Source organism: Podarcis gaigeae (assembly GCF_964106915.1).
Source record: "Podarcis gaigeae genome assembly, chromosome: 9".
Taxonomy (NCBI): domain Eukaryota; kingdom Metazoa; phylum Chordata; class Lepidosauria; order Squamata; family Lacertidae; genus Podarcis; species Podarcis gaigeae.
In genome coordinates, this window is record NC_139685.1 from 69,522,197 (window position 1) to 69,538,632 (window position 16,436).

General features: G+C 42.7%; 1 protein-coding gene and 1 long non-coding RNA gene across 4 annotated transcripts in view; one reads left to right on the top strand and one right to left on the bottom strand.

The window, feature by feature from the left end:
- LOC310852915 overlaps window positions 1–15,738 on the top strand; it is a 38,579-nt gene extending 22,841 nt beyond the window's left edge. Inside the window, exons 2-3 of one of the 2 annotated variants that reach the window (XR_014568430.1) lie at window positions 12,963–14,592; window positions 15,015–15,738. This is a non-coding gene — a long non-coding RNA (uncharacterized lncRNA). Of the gene's footprint in view, window positions 1–12,842; window positions 14,593–15,014 lie in introns of those variants that run through there. The other variant, XR_014568431.1, reaches the window with a different exon arrangement.
- On the bottom strand, window positions 1,317–11,767 carry CCNG2 (cyclin G2). 2 transcript variants are annotated; one of them, XM_083756796.1, is made up of 8 exons: window positions 11,330–11,767; window positions 7,888–8,016; window positions 6,806–6,943; window positions 5,997–6,247; window positions 5,534–5,612; window positions 4,996–5,094; window positions 4,041–4,246; window positions 1,317–2,818 (listed from the first exon to the last, which is right to left on the bottom strand). In XM_083756796.1, the coding sequence occupies exons 2-8, from the start codon at window positions 8,014–8,016 to the stop codon at window positions 2,689–2,691; spliced, it is 1,032 nt and encodes a 343-aa protein (XP_083612922.1). In that variant the 5' UTR covers window positions 11,330–11,767; the 3' UTR covers window positions 1,317–2,688. The 2 variants fall into 2 exon arrangements, with proteins under 2 accessions (XP_083612922.1, XP_083612923.1); XM_083756797.1 differs by lacking the exon at window positions 11,330–11,767 and adding an exon at window positions 8,877–9,068.
- Window positions 15,739–16,436: the final 698 nt, after the last annotated feature.

A 16,436-nucleotide genomic window follows, 5' to 3' on the forward strand; every position in this document is an offset into this window, starting at 1 on the left:
TTCCTTAATTACTTGAGAGATACCTTGAGTGATTTCTTGAGTGATATCCTGAGTACCACTTAGGTGGGTCATTAGGTGTGGATTAGTTGCTAAAGTCTTTGTGTCTTGACCTCTTGAACTTTGTGAAGAGTTTTCCTGAGAAGATGGCTGTATTGCACTTAGTTGTGCTTTGGCTTGGCTTCGTGTATAGGGGCGAGCTGTGGTTTTGTGGCTTGTGTCAGCCAGATCTGTGTAGGGATTGCAGGGGGGTGCAGCATCCGGAGGTGCCACCATGGATTGGCTACTGGATGGTGTCAGTAATTCATCTGTGGAGAGGGTCTGGGTTTGGGTCTGGTGTGGTTGATTGGTGTTGGCGTTCTGTGTGCCTCTGGATCTGGTGTCAGTTTTTGTGGGGAGGGCTAATTTCCAGATGTCTGGCAAGCGGGATGTGTCGTCACGCTTGTTCATGTTGTGAGGGTGTTTCTCTATCTCGATCTCTATCTTTGTGAAAACTCTTCACAAAGTTCAAGAGGTCAAGACACAAAGACTTTAGCAACTAATCCACACCTAATGACCCACCTAAGTGGTACTCAGGATATCACTCAAGAAATCACTCAAGGTATCTCTCAAGTAATTAAGGAACAAAAGAAGAAAAGGCACACTAGCCTGGGAACTTCCTCTCTGCCCAGAACATTGGAGGCTAGACACCACACCCCCTCTACAGTATTTATAGGAACTCAAACATTGAGATCCCGCTCTGTTCCAGTAACAAGAAGCCGAAAGCACCAGCCTGAAGATGACGAGTGAGACCTCGTCGAAACGTCGCCTAGACACCCCAACTTTTACACGGGAAGACACCCGAGGACACCAAAACCTGCATATATATATATATATATATATATATAATTATAAAGGTAGCCATTTTTACATAGAATAATATGCCATGATTCGTTAGCGTAATACATTGTATTAAGTAAATAATCATTTTTTCCCCAAGTATCTGAAAGCAATAAGATCATATGGCGTGGATCATGGGGTGACCCAAATATCCTCAATTTAATCTATATAGAATAATTAAATCTTTCTAACCCTTAAATCCTAGGACGGTTCCTGCACATTTTTTTTGCCAAGTCCTGGGAGCCAATCTGTTCCATGGGTCTAGAAGTTAGCCTCTAAATTCAGGGAAGCGCATTTCCCCATTAAGAAAGTTTTTGTTTCCATTACTTATATTCTAATTGATAAAAAGCTATCATATTCCAAAAAGGACATCCTGGAATTTCTGACTTATTCCCAGCCATATTTCCATGCTGATTGCCAAAATCACAGCTGAGACTTAGTTAGGAAAAGCATTTGGTTTTATTGAACTGAAGCAAAGAGATCTGAGTTATCTTTGAGAGAAAATAGCTTTCAGAAAACATCTTTTGAGACTCTGGCTTGCAGTACCAAAAAGGCAAATCTTCAATGTACAGTATTTATATCATATACAGAATACAATAAATTAATATCTACATGCAACATACATGAAAGTTACATACACACTGTAAAAATACAATATTTTTCAGCTTATTTTGTTTTTTAAAGTTTTTATACAGATTTTAATTTACATTTTTACACAATTTTTGTAAACTTTTTTTTCCTTTATAAAAATCAGAGCACACCATACATCACCATTCACATCTGCACTTCAGCCTAGACACGTTGGCCACACAATGCTACAAAATCCTAACTTACGCAGCCCCTTCATTTCTACCATGACATTGCTTTTACATTATTATACTATGGAGTAAATTTCTTCTTTTGCTCACTTTGCATATATTTGAAAATATTAAGTAAAGCAACCATAAAAGTCTGTGCTTTAAGAAAAAAGAAAATGGCAAGCAATTAAGTGTCATTACAACCACTTTCATCAACTTCACATTTACCAACACTTCTGCATAATCAAATAGCCTTTCCGCTAACAGCTTTCACTTAAGCATGCAAACGTGTTATGATTAAGAAATTATTTATGACAATGTAAAATACTGGAAAAAAGCTACAGGAGTTAGTAGTAGTATAAAGGGAAAGTAGACTTTACATTGAATGTCAAAAATTTCTAATTTAATAGTTTGCTTTTTCACATTAACACTAAGGTTTTCTGAGTACACTTCAGTTCCTAAAATGGATAGGAAAGCCGACCCTTGAGAAGTTTTAACACTAAAATATACCTGGCACATTGAACCAGATTACCCTCTGGTTTTCACTTTAAAAGGGGACATTATTCATCCCTAAATAACACAAGCATATTCCTTATTTAATACACTTCCTGAAATTCCACAAAGCTTAAAAAAAAAGGAGAGAGAACCTCCTTTCTTAAAAAAAAGAATGCACAACTAAAGTTTTGGTTAAAAGTACTTCAGTCCAGACAGAAACAAGCATACACTTCTTTGTAACTCAGTCTATCCCAAAAATAGTTCCCCATATTCAACCTCTAATTTCAGCAAGGCTTTCAAGCACATATCAAGCTTTACAGCTCTCTATAGCCTGCTAACAAACAGTGTGCACTTGTTCATGCTCCTCACTGGATAAAGACCTAAATGGCTGGTTGGATCAACCCTGCTACATTTGACTTTTGCCACAGTAAGTGGTGTGTATGTTTTGGGTACTGCATGAGACTTTGCGTCAAGGTACAGAGGGTGCTTAGATACTTGTTGCCTATGGTACTATAATGCATTAAAAGCTCAGCCTAGCACACGGAGTTGATTTTGGCTTGAGGTCAAAGAAGAAGGTGCTTTCCAGGTCACTTGGTGGAGAACTGCTAAGACTTTCTTCTCCACAGCTCATATCTTCACAGGAGTCCTCACTAGGGGGTAAAATATGAAGAGTTATATACAGTTCACATAAGTAAAAAATGATTTTTTAAAAACCCACCCCAAATAGACACTGTTTATGAGGGTCTTTTTCTGCTTTTGGATTGCATTATTTGCATCACATTTCATAGCATGAGTGCTTCTTTATTTATTTTTCATTCCCTAGCAGTCTGCACTGCACTCAACTGCATTAAGAATAGATTCTGCTTTCATGGTGTGAGGGGTCTGTTAATGACATTATGCACAGAATTCCCAGCACAAAATCAACAAGAACTTGACTCTGATTATCAGTTTCTCAAGTGATTAAAATGTTCATCACTGTCTACAATTTTTAACTAAGCAGTGTCAGCTGCTATAATTCAAGTAAGTTCTTTCACTTTAGATAAGGTCAATCAAGGTCTGCACAGCTGCCAACTGTCTTATTGCACATTGGTCTCATATTTCATTACTGAGCAACCAACTCCTGCAGCCTCAAAGCTTAACTGGCCAATTCAAAATGCAGCATTGCTTTAAACCAATTTAAACAGCACAGAGTGCTTGTAGTCTCCTCAAAATATTTACTGTCAGAGAGACCCACATTATAGTACAGTGGTACCTCGGGTTAAGAACTTAATTCGTTCTGGAGGTCCGTTCTTAACCTGAAGACCACTTTAGCTAATGGGGCCTCCTGCTGCTGCTGTGCCGCCGCTGCACGATTTCTGTTCTCATCCTGAAGCAAAGTTCTTAACCCGAGGTAATATTTCTGGGTTAGAAGTCTGTAACCAGAAGCATCTGTAACCCAAGGTACCACTGTACTCCAAAGAATCTGCAGTAAGTTATTAAAATTTATCTATGTTTTCATCACTTGTTAAGTTCAAGAATTAAGATTGTACTACTGCTGTTGCAGTAGTGATTTCCACTTGCTTGCAAAATCAATAGCCCTTCTACATGTAAAAGGAAGTGTGCTCTGAGGTATAATTCCTCCCCACAAATGTATGTAAACACCCTCACAACGGATGCAAAACAAGCTGTTTGGTTTTATGGGATCTGGAATCCACCAAGATAGTAAATGTAGCTCCAATATTTGAAATGCTAACAAACCAATACTACTTGGTTATCATCTGATCTTAAATTACACACATGCCACAAAAGAAAGTTACCATTAAATTTATTGAGATGCCATTACTTGAAAGATGAGCAGGTAAGCAGAGAAAGCCCCATGGGATATATACCTACCTCTCACTCTCATCAATACATCCAGCCTCTGGGATTGTGGGCAACTCAGGAACACTGTAGTAGCTGTTTTGAAGATTTTGAGCAGTACGCCTTGAAACAATCCAAACTAGTTTTTTATGGTCTGGCTTGCAACAGGCAGGAGACGAGTAATCCACTAAGCATTTTGAAACCAGCTCTCTCCAATAGAGCAAATCGCTGTCACTTATCTAAAAACAAGAAGACGACGCTCATATTTATTTGTACTCATTCAAGAGACCTCTACTACAAATCCACTATGCCTGTAATCTCATCCACAATAACCAAAGTATGGGGCTTGTGTTCAAAAAAAGACCAACTGGAATCGCAGTCTGAGGGATGTGCTGAAAAGCTCACCACCAGTAATGCTGGATGCCTAAACACACTGCAGTGTTTGCATTCTGAAACACTTTCTGTGTGTCAGCTGAGCTCAACTTTCACTTCGGGCCTAGTTCTCAAACAGTTTCCCCAACATACTGTGCTAAGATCCTACAAAAGAACAGTAATTTAAAAGACCCCCACTTAGTCTCAATTGCAAATTCAACCACACACCACATCTTCAAAGACTTTACATATTTAACTGAAATCCCAGCACTGGCACTGTGTGAGCTGATGAGGTACTGCAGTTAATGACAGTTTAGAGAATGCTTGCGGTTGCAGATGAAGTATGTGAAATCTCATACTGCAACGAATGTCTCCTGTATAGAATCATATGATGCAAGATGGGTAAAATAGGAATGTCTTTCATTTTTGAGTCCTTGTTACACTTTTACTTCTGATACTTGCCTCTGCAAAGCTATTTCAAAGCTTTTCAGCCATGTGACCATCCCAATCTCCCTACATTATGCATTTGGAAACTAATTCCCAAATTCAGAGGAGCACACTGTATTAGGATTGCTGAGTCCAAGTGATATCAAGCAAAAATGGTTGAATCTCTTACCTTTGAGTGCTTCTGAACATACAGAACCATCTCAAACAATTCAATGGATTTCAGAGCCTGCACTTCCAGGGACAGAAGGCACAAGGCCAAGATGGATGGCTGAAAGTAAAAATACACATATCTAGCTCAGTAACACATTACTGGATTCCATCTTTTGCCTGTCAACTACCCATTTCAGGTTTACTTTTGCTTTAAATTATAAATTACTCCTACCACCAACAACACATAAAAGCCATAGTACAGAGATAAGTAAATGACTGTTTTACATTTCACATTAATGATATAGTAATATTTCCTTTTTATCCCCGGGGATCATTCCAGAGTGTACCATGAGAAAGAGGTGGCAATGGCAAATTAAGACTGATCTCATACCCACTATAAGTAGACAAACTACTGAGATTATAAAGCCAACTTAATATTCTTCATGCTGTTATCACTTTTGTATGTTTGCTAGCATCTCCAATTTAATGGCAAAGTATAATTGTGCCATTCATTATATTGCCCATACTCCTCCTATGCTTTGCTGTTATTTACTTACTTTTGCTTTTGAAAAGACTAGTCGGCAGTTGCAAGCTTTAAGTTGTGCTTCCAGTTTGTCAAGATTCAACAATTCTTTCCTATACAAGGGACAAGATGGGAAAATGTAAACCTGGGTTATCTAGCAGTGTGGCAGAGTTCAACTCAGCTAAGATGCCTGCAGTGTTACTCAAAATGTAAGGCGAGTGCACTGATCCTATTTCCCAGTCTGCAACCCTCAATGCACCTGACTGCTCCCACTCATCTTGTAGAGACTACGGGATCTCCAATCTTGGCTGCATTTCCTTATCTCACTGTGCATGAGCACATATTATTGGGAAATAATAACTGGAGCATCTGCAGCCACAGCAAGCAGGCAAGTACAGGCAGCAATGGGAGAGGGATGACCCAGAAGGCTAACAGACAGAATGAGGGCTTCAAACTACCGACTGAACAACAGGGAATAAGACTGATCCCACACGTACCTTTCTGAGGTATGACAGAGTACAATAGTATGGTACAAGTGCAAAAAGGTTAAGGCAGTAGTAGCTTTGAAGTCAAAGTGCAGCTTTTCTGAGATTATTTTCTCCATCCGCTTCAGGTCGGACACAGTGCATTTGCATTGGCTAATCCGGATGACATCATGGAGGGATGGGATGTTGCATTCCTCTTCAACCACTCGAGCAGCCAGCTGGAAGCAACAGACCCCAATGCAGGACAAGTGCTTAGGTTTCACCTAGGGAGAAGGAAAAGAACGTTGGGAACAGATAGTAGCATGGATGGTAAGCTACCTAGCAGCAATGTGTAATGGGCAAATAACGAAAAAAGGTACTGAAAATCCATTCATAATTATCTGGGTTCTGCTGCATGCCCTTATTGCCTAGAACAATAAGACCCTTATAGTAAAAAGCTGGCTCGTACTATGGACAAGGTTTAGTAAGTTCAGCCTGTAACAGTATTCCTGCTGGTAGTGGGCATTTACTACAAATTCAGCAATATTATTCACTGAGTATCATCTGGAATGGTGCCATAGATTCAGATAACCTCACTAAGAAGTGTAATATGATTGCAATTTGGCTTTGGAGCAAAAAAAGTCAGAGACAAAGACAGGGAACTGAGGAAGACAAGGAAAACGTGGGAATGCTATTTTCTGTTTCTGTCACACACCTATAATAAGGCAATTATCTTAGATTACCGTATTGCCTTAAAGTCAAAAACAAATGCCAAAGACAATAGAAACATATTGTTACTGAATATGTGCAAAAATGCATACAGCTGCTCCTTCTAGATGTACCTTCATGAGTGCCAAAAATCTGTCTAGGATGTTGACTGCCAAGACAAATGTTTCTGTGGCAAACCCAAAGAAGTTGGTAAGACTCCAGAGATCTTCAACTTTTGCATTCCTCAGTCTTGGACATAAGGCGTTTTCATTCTGTGTAGCAAGAGAAATAGCTTCGTGTTATATGTATAAACACTGCACAGAAATGTCTTAGAAGCTGATCTATACATTCTGATGTGGTGTGACAGCCAACCTCATGGCGATTTGGAGTGGGGATGAAGAGTGCAGGCAAATACTCCATAGTTAAGCTGTCCAGAAGCCAGGAGGCCTTTCCGCTCAACATGTCACTGATTCACCAAACAGCTTGTCAATAACAGATTTTTTTTTGCGGGGGTGGGGAGTTCTGTTGCAGCACTGGAAGTCTTTGCACCAACAGGACAACTTAACTGGATACAACCCAAAATTTCTTTTTAAAATAACACAATATATAGAATGAAGTATGTGCCAATTTCTTTTCTTCTGAACCTAAGTTTGAACAGGAACCTTTGGGGAGAAATGAAATGCAGTTCAAAAGAAGTCCTGGTTTAATCTTGGACTACAAGCCACAAAATGAATATTTATTTTGCAGTTTGGGTGTAATGTTGTTGGAACAAAGCATGATAGATTCAGCAAAGCAAGGAAAGGAACGAGTGCACAGTGATCATTCTACATTGCGAGTGCTACATCTGATCAAGCCAACTGTATGTGATGTGATCTGAACACCCTATATCACTTTTAATACCAGTCCTACAAGCTAGCCAGTGGGGTTAGAGTGCTGGACTAGGAGCTGGAAGTTCCAAATCCCCATTCAGCCATGAAGCTCACTGGGTGACCTAGAGCTAATTACTTCAGAGGGTTGTTGTAAGGATAAAAGGGGAAGGAAGAGAATCAATAGTCCACCTTGAGTTCCTTTGAGAGAAGGTTGAATATATATTTAATAAGCTACATGAAGAGAAATCTATGGTTTTGGTCATTTCCCTATCAAATCTCTCACATGCAACCATAGTTCAGTCATGTGAATCATTAATTCCCAGACCCACAAAAAAGCTTTTCCTCACCTCAACAGTGCACTCAATCAAGCTAAGCCCCTTTTCCCGAGGCTGGTATTTCCATTCTTGCTCCAAATGGATTTTCAGCTGCCTGAAGAGCCAACTGCTCATCTGTTCTTCAACTCCAATGTCCTTCATCTTAGAAAGTAGGGGAAAGGAGGAAGGAAAGACAATATGAACATTCTCAGGAGGGAAAAATTACATCCATTTCAGAGGTTAAATGTGTGTTACAACAACAACATAATCACCATAATGCTGTATTTCCAATTCACCCAACTTGTGTGTGTTGAGACCAGGGAGATAACAAGCCTAACAATTAAAGAGCATAGTATTCTTTGACAATTTCAGATGACACATTTCTCTGAACTGCCCACATGCCCATCTATCTAAACTGTTTACAGTGTATCATACTAAAACCATGCAATGGGAGAGGAAAAACACTCCTCTCTCTCCAGCTGAAAACCTGGGCCTTTCACCCAGTGCTTGACTAAGAGGCCATTGCATAGGGAGTTTGACTGGGGTGGGGGTGGGGGAGCATAGCTGAATGCTGTCACGTACACACAGTGGAAGCAGCTTCCAAATGACTGAAGGGGGCAGCAGCGGAATAGACATACAGACTCACCAGTAAGAAACATCATCAGGCTACAACACTCTGAATATTTCTCTGGGAAGCAGACCCACCACAATAAAAGACAGCTTACTGTTGAGTAACCTGGCATAATGATATCAGGCTGCCCAAATGATAAGGCATTCTAATAAACTCCCCTGACCCCTTAAGCATATAAATCTGCAATTCTACCTGCTAAATTTTGGCTTTTACCCATCTGGCTTTCCTGTGATCCCAATACAGTGGGAGCCTTGCAGTATCTTGCTACTCTTCCCTTATTAGGTTTCAAATTAATTTGTTTGTTTCTAGTCCTTAGACCGTTACAAAAGAAAAAATAACAATCTAAATTCCTTATAGGTAATCTGTCAGACACACACACCCAATCACTCACTTTGAGTCAGCCTGTTTTCAATTCCACCCTAAGCAAAGGGATAATCTTTGTTCAACCTCAAAACAACAACAAAAATCTGGGGAGCAGAGATGGGTGGGTGGTGGCAGGGAGGGACGGACAGAAAACTATCAAAACATTTGTCCCAAGGTCTAGATCATCTGCTGCCATCCTCAGCTAAGCCCTCACACACAAAACCTGTAAAACACATCAAGGATTTCACTCTCAACCAACAGCTTGGGGTTTGGATAAGAAAATGCCCTTTAGACAGAAGATGAAAAGGATTGCTCTGCACAATCTACATCTAGCACAAGAGCACCTCAAAACACAAGAGATCCCTTTTAATCCTCTTTGCTGGATGTGAAAGCAGCCAAAATCTCCCTCAGTTCTCATTTTTTGCCCTACTTCTCTATTTCTGTTCCGCTGATATTTTTCTTGAAAGCCCCACCTACAGCACTGCCACAGACATTCCCCTCAAATACACATCCCAACATCTCCCGCTTATCCCACATGCAACCATTTCCTCCTTTCTGGGGAACTTACATGGGGCCTTCCCCCAACCCATGACGCACTTGTCCAGCTCTACATGCCTCCTCCCAGCTATTAAAGCCTGGACAGTTATTGCAAAATACTTTCTGGTGTCCTCTGTTCACCTCCATAGCCCTAGTGAAGAGTTCAAGCAAACTCTTCCCAAACACACAGCAATAGGTATGAGCCTTCGTCGAAAGCTCATACCAGAAACAAGCTTAGTTGGTCTCCAAGGTGCTACTGGAAGGATTTTTTTTATTTTGTTTCGACTATGGCAGACCAACATGACTACCTACCTGTAACTAACACAGCAATAGGGTTTGGCTCATTTCCCACTGATCCCTTGCAACCCATACCATCAAGAGCCTCTCCAAGCCAGCAATCCTACCTAAGGTCCAGGGGGGCTCTGCCCTCCCAATTACAGATCACTTTCCATCACCAAAAAATCCTTTCACCCCACAGGACACCTCACCCTCTTAAGCAAAGCTACATCCCTGTCAGCCTCCTCCAACCCTTTCTAAAACTTGTTTCCCATTAAAGCTCTCCCGGGATCTGTGGCAGACAAAAGCTTTCAATGGGGCTCGTCCCTCATGAGCCTTGTCTCCTCACCCCCCCCCCCAATCACTGCGCTCCACTCCCGATCAGCTCCTCCCCTTCATATGGATATTACTGGCTTGCCTTATTATATTACTGGCTTGCCTTATTTTGCACCAAGGCTTACTAGAGTGATTGAGAGGCACTTGGAAAATGAAAATATCCTTGCAGGTGAGCAGCAGGCAGGCAGAGACCACCTCAGTATCGCCTTGGTACATTGCTTTAGTTTAATACTGGTGGATTGTCATAGTTTGATACTGTTACTGTGCAATTTACTCATTTATCTTCATGTTACTTGCAAGCTGCCTTGAAAAGATTTGGATCCGAAAGGGGTACAAATAATTGTAATAAGTAAATAAACAATCGGCTCAGCTCTCTTAAAATCCGTTCTTCACAGGACACCCACAACGCTCCTTCAATCTCACCCTTCCCCCTCCCAGCAGAGATTTAACTTTGTAAATCTGAGAGTGGTTCACATCGCAACAAAGAATGCAAACCGTAAACACACAAATCACCCCTCCCCAAACACAGCAGGACACATTAAATAAAAATGTATCTCCAAACAAGCTGCATCATCCACCCCCCTCAATAGTACTGTTTAAAGAAACTGGCGAGGACAAGGGTGCACAAAAACAAAAAGGCCTTCGGCCAATTATTTCCTCTTCCTGGCATTCTGACATTTTATTCCAGTACCTGCTTTTGCAATTGTTTTCATGGCCCTGACTTTTTCTTCCTTTTTGGGTGTGTGGGTGTGTGTGTGTATATATATATAGACAGTTCATATGAATGTTTCATTCATATATATATATATATATATATATATGCAGGTTTTGGTGTCCTCGGGTGTCTTCCCGTGTAAAAGACACCCGAGGACACCAAAACCTGCATTCCTGTACCCGTGAAAATCTACGAAAGCATATATATATATATATATATATGCATGCTATGGAATCTGGAACTATCACCACACATAAATGCATAGCCTGTTAAGTCTTTTTCATGTACTTAAAAAATAAAACAACTCCTAAAAATAAATACAATCGATAGATCGGGGGTGGGGGTGTAATACACAATCACCCCGAACGTACTATCAAAATAGGCAGGACACAGCAGCTTTTAAACGTTTGTTGGGGGGGGGGTTCTTTTTGGTAAATATGCCAGATTTGTTCTAATGATATATATTTCGTGGGTTTCGGGGAGCACTCCTTGCTCAGCCGATTTTCGGAATAGGAAGCAGTTTACAGGGGTTTACGCTTTTAAAGGAAGAAAGCGACGCTACAAAAGGCTTAACAACCCCCCCCCCCCCCATTTTTCCATCTCGCGGCTGGACATACCTCTCCTCAGGGGCGCCGCTTCTCGTCTTCTCCGGACCCCGGAAGGGACGGAGGAGGGAGGCCAGGGGCTGGAGTGATGGGAGGCGGCGGGCGGTTGTCCCCTCAGCGGTGGCGACAACAGCAGCGAACGGCCGAGGCGCCCCGTCCTCACCGACCCATCCAGCCGCCTTCCGCCCACTCCAAGCCCCGACCTTCCCCGTCCTTCCCGGCCCGGCGTCAGCGCGAAAGCAGCAGCGGCACCATCGCCTCCCGCTCCCCAAGCCCCGGAGACCTCCGCGGGGCAGCCGAGCCGGAGGCGCCTCAGACCCACATCAAAATGGAGTCCGCTCGGAAGAGAGCCGAGCAGCCCCGGGCCCCGCCCCTCTTTCCGTCACGTGACCGCCCGCCCGCCCCGCTCTTCTCCTTGTTTTGTTTCCCTCGAGTTGCTTTGGGCGGAGGGATTCGCAGCCGCGGCGGCGATGCGGTCCTGTAGGAGGAGGGGGAAAAATAAACCCTCTCGTTTTCTCACTTCCCGCCCCCCCACGAATGGAATATACCTCATCGAACGCCAGTAGCGATTTGGGGAACGGCGGGAATGCTTCCTCCCATCAACTACGCAAATGAATGCCCTTTGCTTTTAACCGAGAGGCGGAAGGACACTCCATGCCTTGGGACGCATCGCTCCTTTTAAAGGGACAAAGGTGGGGGCGGGAGGAAAAGCTTCGTTTTGAAAAGTCCGCCCAAAAGGCTGCTTGCTGATTGGTGGGCGGCTGCAGCGCGGTGATTGGACGAGGGGGGCGGGCCTCTTTTTTTGTTGTTTCTGCGCCGGCCATCCGAATGTTTTGTGGTTCAGAGGAGTTGGCGCTGACTGGTGGGAGGTGACGGCAGTTCGCTGTCAAGATCAGCCAATGAGGAGAGAGACCTTTGGCTTCTCCCTCCCTCGGGGCTCTTTTTTGTTTTCCTCCTCCAGCTGATTCTACGGCGAGGCGGGGGTGATGTGGGGGAGGGGAGAGAAGCGCCCAACTGCCATTTCCCAACTGTCATTTTCTGGGGGTGGGGGGTTGGGCCGAAGAAAATGGAGGGGCGCAGCTTCACCTCAGCTGCAGCCTTTTCAGAGTCAAGGTCTCCAGAGGGCATTCCTCAACCCCAAACATTTATTTGTTTGTTTGTTTAAATTGCACCAAGGTATCCAGAGGTGAACTCCCAACTCCATTTATATTTATTTGTTTTTCTAAAAACTGTGTGTGTGGGGAGAACCTCAGTGGTTAACAAAGAAAGAAAAAACGATGAAATTATTGCTAAATTTTGTTGTTGTTTAGTCATTTAGTCCTCTTTGTGACTCCATGCATGGACCAGAGCACGCCAGGCACTCCTGTCTTCCACTGCCTCCCGCAGTTTGGTCAAACTCATGCTGGTAGCTTCGAGGACACTGTCCAACCATCTCGTCCTCTGTCGTCCCCTTCTCCTTGTGCCCTCCATCTTTCCCAACATCAGGGTCTTTCCCAGGGTGTCTTCTCTTCTCATCAGGTGGCCAAAGTCTTGGAGCCTCAGCTTCAGGATCTGTCCTTCCAGTGAGCACTCAGGGCTGATTTCCTTCAGAATGGATACGTTTGATCTTCTTGCAGTCCATGGGACTCTCAAGAGTCTCCTCCAGCACCATAATTCAAAAGCATCCATTCTTTGGCGATCAGCCTTCTTTATGGTCCAGCTCTCACTTCCATACATCACTACTGGGAAAACCATAGCTTTAACTATATGGACCTTTGTTGGCAAGGTGATGTCTCTGCTTTTTAAGATGCTGTCTAGGTTTGTCATTGCTTTTCTCCCAAGAAGCAGGCGTCTTTTAATTTCGTGACTGCTGTCACCATCTGCAGTAATCATGAAGCCCAAAAAAGTAAAATCTCTCACTCCTTCCATTTCTTCCCCTTAGGTTTGCCAGGAGGTGATGGGACCAGTGGCCATGATCTTCATTTTTTTGATGTTGAGCTTCAGACCATATTTTGCGCTCTCCTCTTTCACCCTCATTAAAAGGTTCTTTAATTCCTCCTCACTTTCTGCCATCAAGGTTGTGTCACCTGCATATCTGAGGTTGTTGATATTTCTTCCGGCAATCTTAATTCCGGCTTGGGATTCATCCAGCCCAGCCTTTAGAGCCATAATTTAAAACACACGCAAAGTCAAAAACTACAACAGAACATCAGTTTTAATAAGGACAAACAATAGGTTTTGGTCACAGGACAGTTGCAAGATGGAATTTTCTAGTGCAACTTCATGCTTTTAAACAAAGGCTGTCAAGGCTGGACATTTTTAGTTCTAAAGGTAAATGTTTTGGAAACCATTCATGGAAACTATTTAGCAATCTGAGCTTCTACAGGTTTTTCAGGGCTATGGTGTGTTTTAGGGATAAACAATGTTATTTTTACAAAGCAACGCAGTATTTACATAGAATATTTTGGGTGGCTCTAATCCTTCTGTTGTTGTTTAGCTGCTAAATTGCAGGCTGGTGTTACATGGATTATTTTAAAAGAAACCACAGGAGTATCATGTTCCCGATGGTCACCAAGCTGGTTTTCTTTGCATAATACCGAAAGCAGCAATAGTTGTAAAACATGATTACAATGACACAATCCCAGTTCAGGGGTGTTGGGGCACTTAATCAAGTCAGCCTAACATAATTTGGGCTAATTAATTAAGTCAGCCTAACATAATTTGGGGGTGCAAGACCTTTTTTTGCTGGGGGCATTTGGAAGTTGAAACATCAAAGCCATATTTAGCTATGGAAATAATAGCTCAAAGGTGCTGATGTGTACCAGCAATGGAAATGTGGAACAGAGCAGAGGAATATATTGGTACCAGGGATGGCCAAGCAACCTCATTTAGAGGGATAGCTTGCAATGGAGCTAGGTGACCTTTTCATGAGTGCAGGGTTGAGCCAAGAAGAGTGGAAACAGCTGCTACAAACCAGGATGTTGAGAGGCATTGCTTCTCACTTTTTGGGCAGATACCTCTCCTGTTGGGAAATGGCCTTGAAGACCTTTAAATCTAGGGGCTGGGTGGGGATTCTTTAATGGACAATTATTTAGTTACCGTACGTAAACTAATTTCTAACCTACTTTTTTTCTAGACAGATATTGCGAAGAGTAAACAGTCATATAAGGGAGGAGTTCGATGAAGTGATACGGAGATCATGACCTGAGAGGGCAACGTCCCCTCTCTTCCTCCAAGGCGCTGGGCCTCTTTGGCATGCCGATCAGAAGCTTGGCGGTTCGAATCTGCGCAACAGGGTGAGCTCTCATTGTTCTTTCCCAGCTTCTGCAAACCTAGCAGTTCGAAAGCACACCAGTGCAAGCAGATAAATAGGTAGCGTTGTGGCAGGGAGGTAAACGACGTTTCCATGCACTCTGGTTTCCGTACGGTGTGCTGTTGTGCCAGAAGTGGTTTAGTCCTGCTGGCCACATGACCCGGAAAGCTGTCTGTGGACAAACGCCGGCTCCCTCGGCCTGAAGCGAGATGAATGTTGCAACCCCATAGTCGCCTTTGACTGGACATAACCCTCCAGGGGTCCTTTACCTTTAAAAAAAACAAAACCAAAACCTCTAGCCAATAGGTGGGGGTCACAGGAGGAAAGCCCTGCTGTTCTAGCAGAAATTATTGTGTGGGTTTCCACTAGCAAGGGGCATGATACTTTTTCTCATTTCTCTTTTAGTCAGTGCTGTTTTTCTGGAAAAAGAGATGCCGGAACTCACCATGAACACCTCCCTCGTTCTCTTAAAATGGCAATGGCACCTACTTGAGAGGTGCCGGAACTGAGTTCTTGGAAGTTCCCCCTGGAAAAAAATTCCGCTTTTAATTGTGTTTGTTAATCTTTGCCCCCCACCCCATCTCAACATAAGTATGTATCTCTGTGTTGAATACTGAGTACGGTATATATAAATTTTAAAACATTAAAAACACATAAGACAAATAAAAGGCAGTAATAAATTTCAAGAGTACCACAACAGCTGTGAGAACATTGTTAGCGAAGAATTGGAAGAAACAAGATTTACCAACTATCGAAGAATGGCAGGTGAAGATGATGGACTATATGGAACTTGCCGAACTGACCGGGAGACTCCGAGACCAGAGAAGGTGGAAGAAGTTTAAGGAATATTTGAAAAAATATGTTAATATTTAAACCTTAGAATAGCTTTGGAAGCGGATATAGGCTGTAGGGTTAGAAGTAGAAGATAGGGTATTTTATAATAGTATTATTTGTAAGGGATAAAATGTGAAGTTATTTTAAGTATGATTAAAAAAAAGATGCTTAGAAATTATGATATATGTAAACTGCTAAAGATGAAGTAAAATGAAAATCAGATAGGTGGGACTTGGGGAAGCCAACTTAACAATGTTTAGAAAAATAAGGATATGACAAGAATTTGTTCGTATTATTTGTCTTCTCTGTCTGTGTTTTTTACAGTGGTGCCTCGCAAGACAAAAAGAATCCGTTCCGCGAGTCTCTTCGTCTAGTGGTTTTTTCGTCTTGCGAAGCAAGCCCACTGACGGCTTAGCGGATTAGCGCTATTAGGGGTTTAGCGGCTTTTAGCGGCTTGTCGGCTTAGCGGATAAGCGGTTTAGTGGCTTAGAAAAAGGGGGGAAGGAAAAAAATCCCGCAGGAACTCGCAAGACATTTTCGTCTTGCGAAGCAAGCCCATAGGAAATTCGTTTTGCGAAGCACCTCCAAAACGGAAAACTCTTTCGTCTAGCGAGTTTTCCGTCTTGCGAGGCATTCGTCTTGCGGGGCACCACTGTATTTGTGTTATAAAATGATTTAAAAATTTTTTTGGGAAAAAAGGAAATTTCAAGAGTACCAGTGGAGGCTGGTCGATTAGGGCGAATGGGACACTGCCTCAGCAACCTCAGCCTGCCTTCTTACTTCCTTCAAGTCCTAGAATCAAAGGTCAACTAATCCCATCCCCTGCAATCCTTCCCACAGCCGTCCCTGGGTTTGCATGAACCACTAACCTTCTGGTTAACAGCCCAGATGCACTGTCCCATTGTGGGGGGTGCTACTACCTGTTGGCTTCTTCCTCCTCCTTAGTCCCTTGTGCAACTCAGCAGAGAGGAGGATGGTGAGAAAACTATAATT

Bases quoted from the DNA above. Each gene is read 5' to 3' on its own strand.
- CCNG2 (XM_083756796.1), bottom strand. From the start codon at position 8,016: ATGAAGGACATTGGAGTTGAAGAACAGATGAGCAGTTGGCTCTTCAGG. The intron at 5,095-5,533 runs GTAAGTAAATAA...TTTTACTTTCAG, and splicing joins TAGTCTTTTCAAAAGCAAAA to CCATCCATCTTGGCCTTGTG. The intron at 4,247-4,995 runs GTAAGAGATTCA...TCTTGTTTTTAG, and splicing joins ATGTTCAGAAGCACTCAAAG to ATAAGTGACAGCGATTTGCT.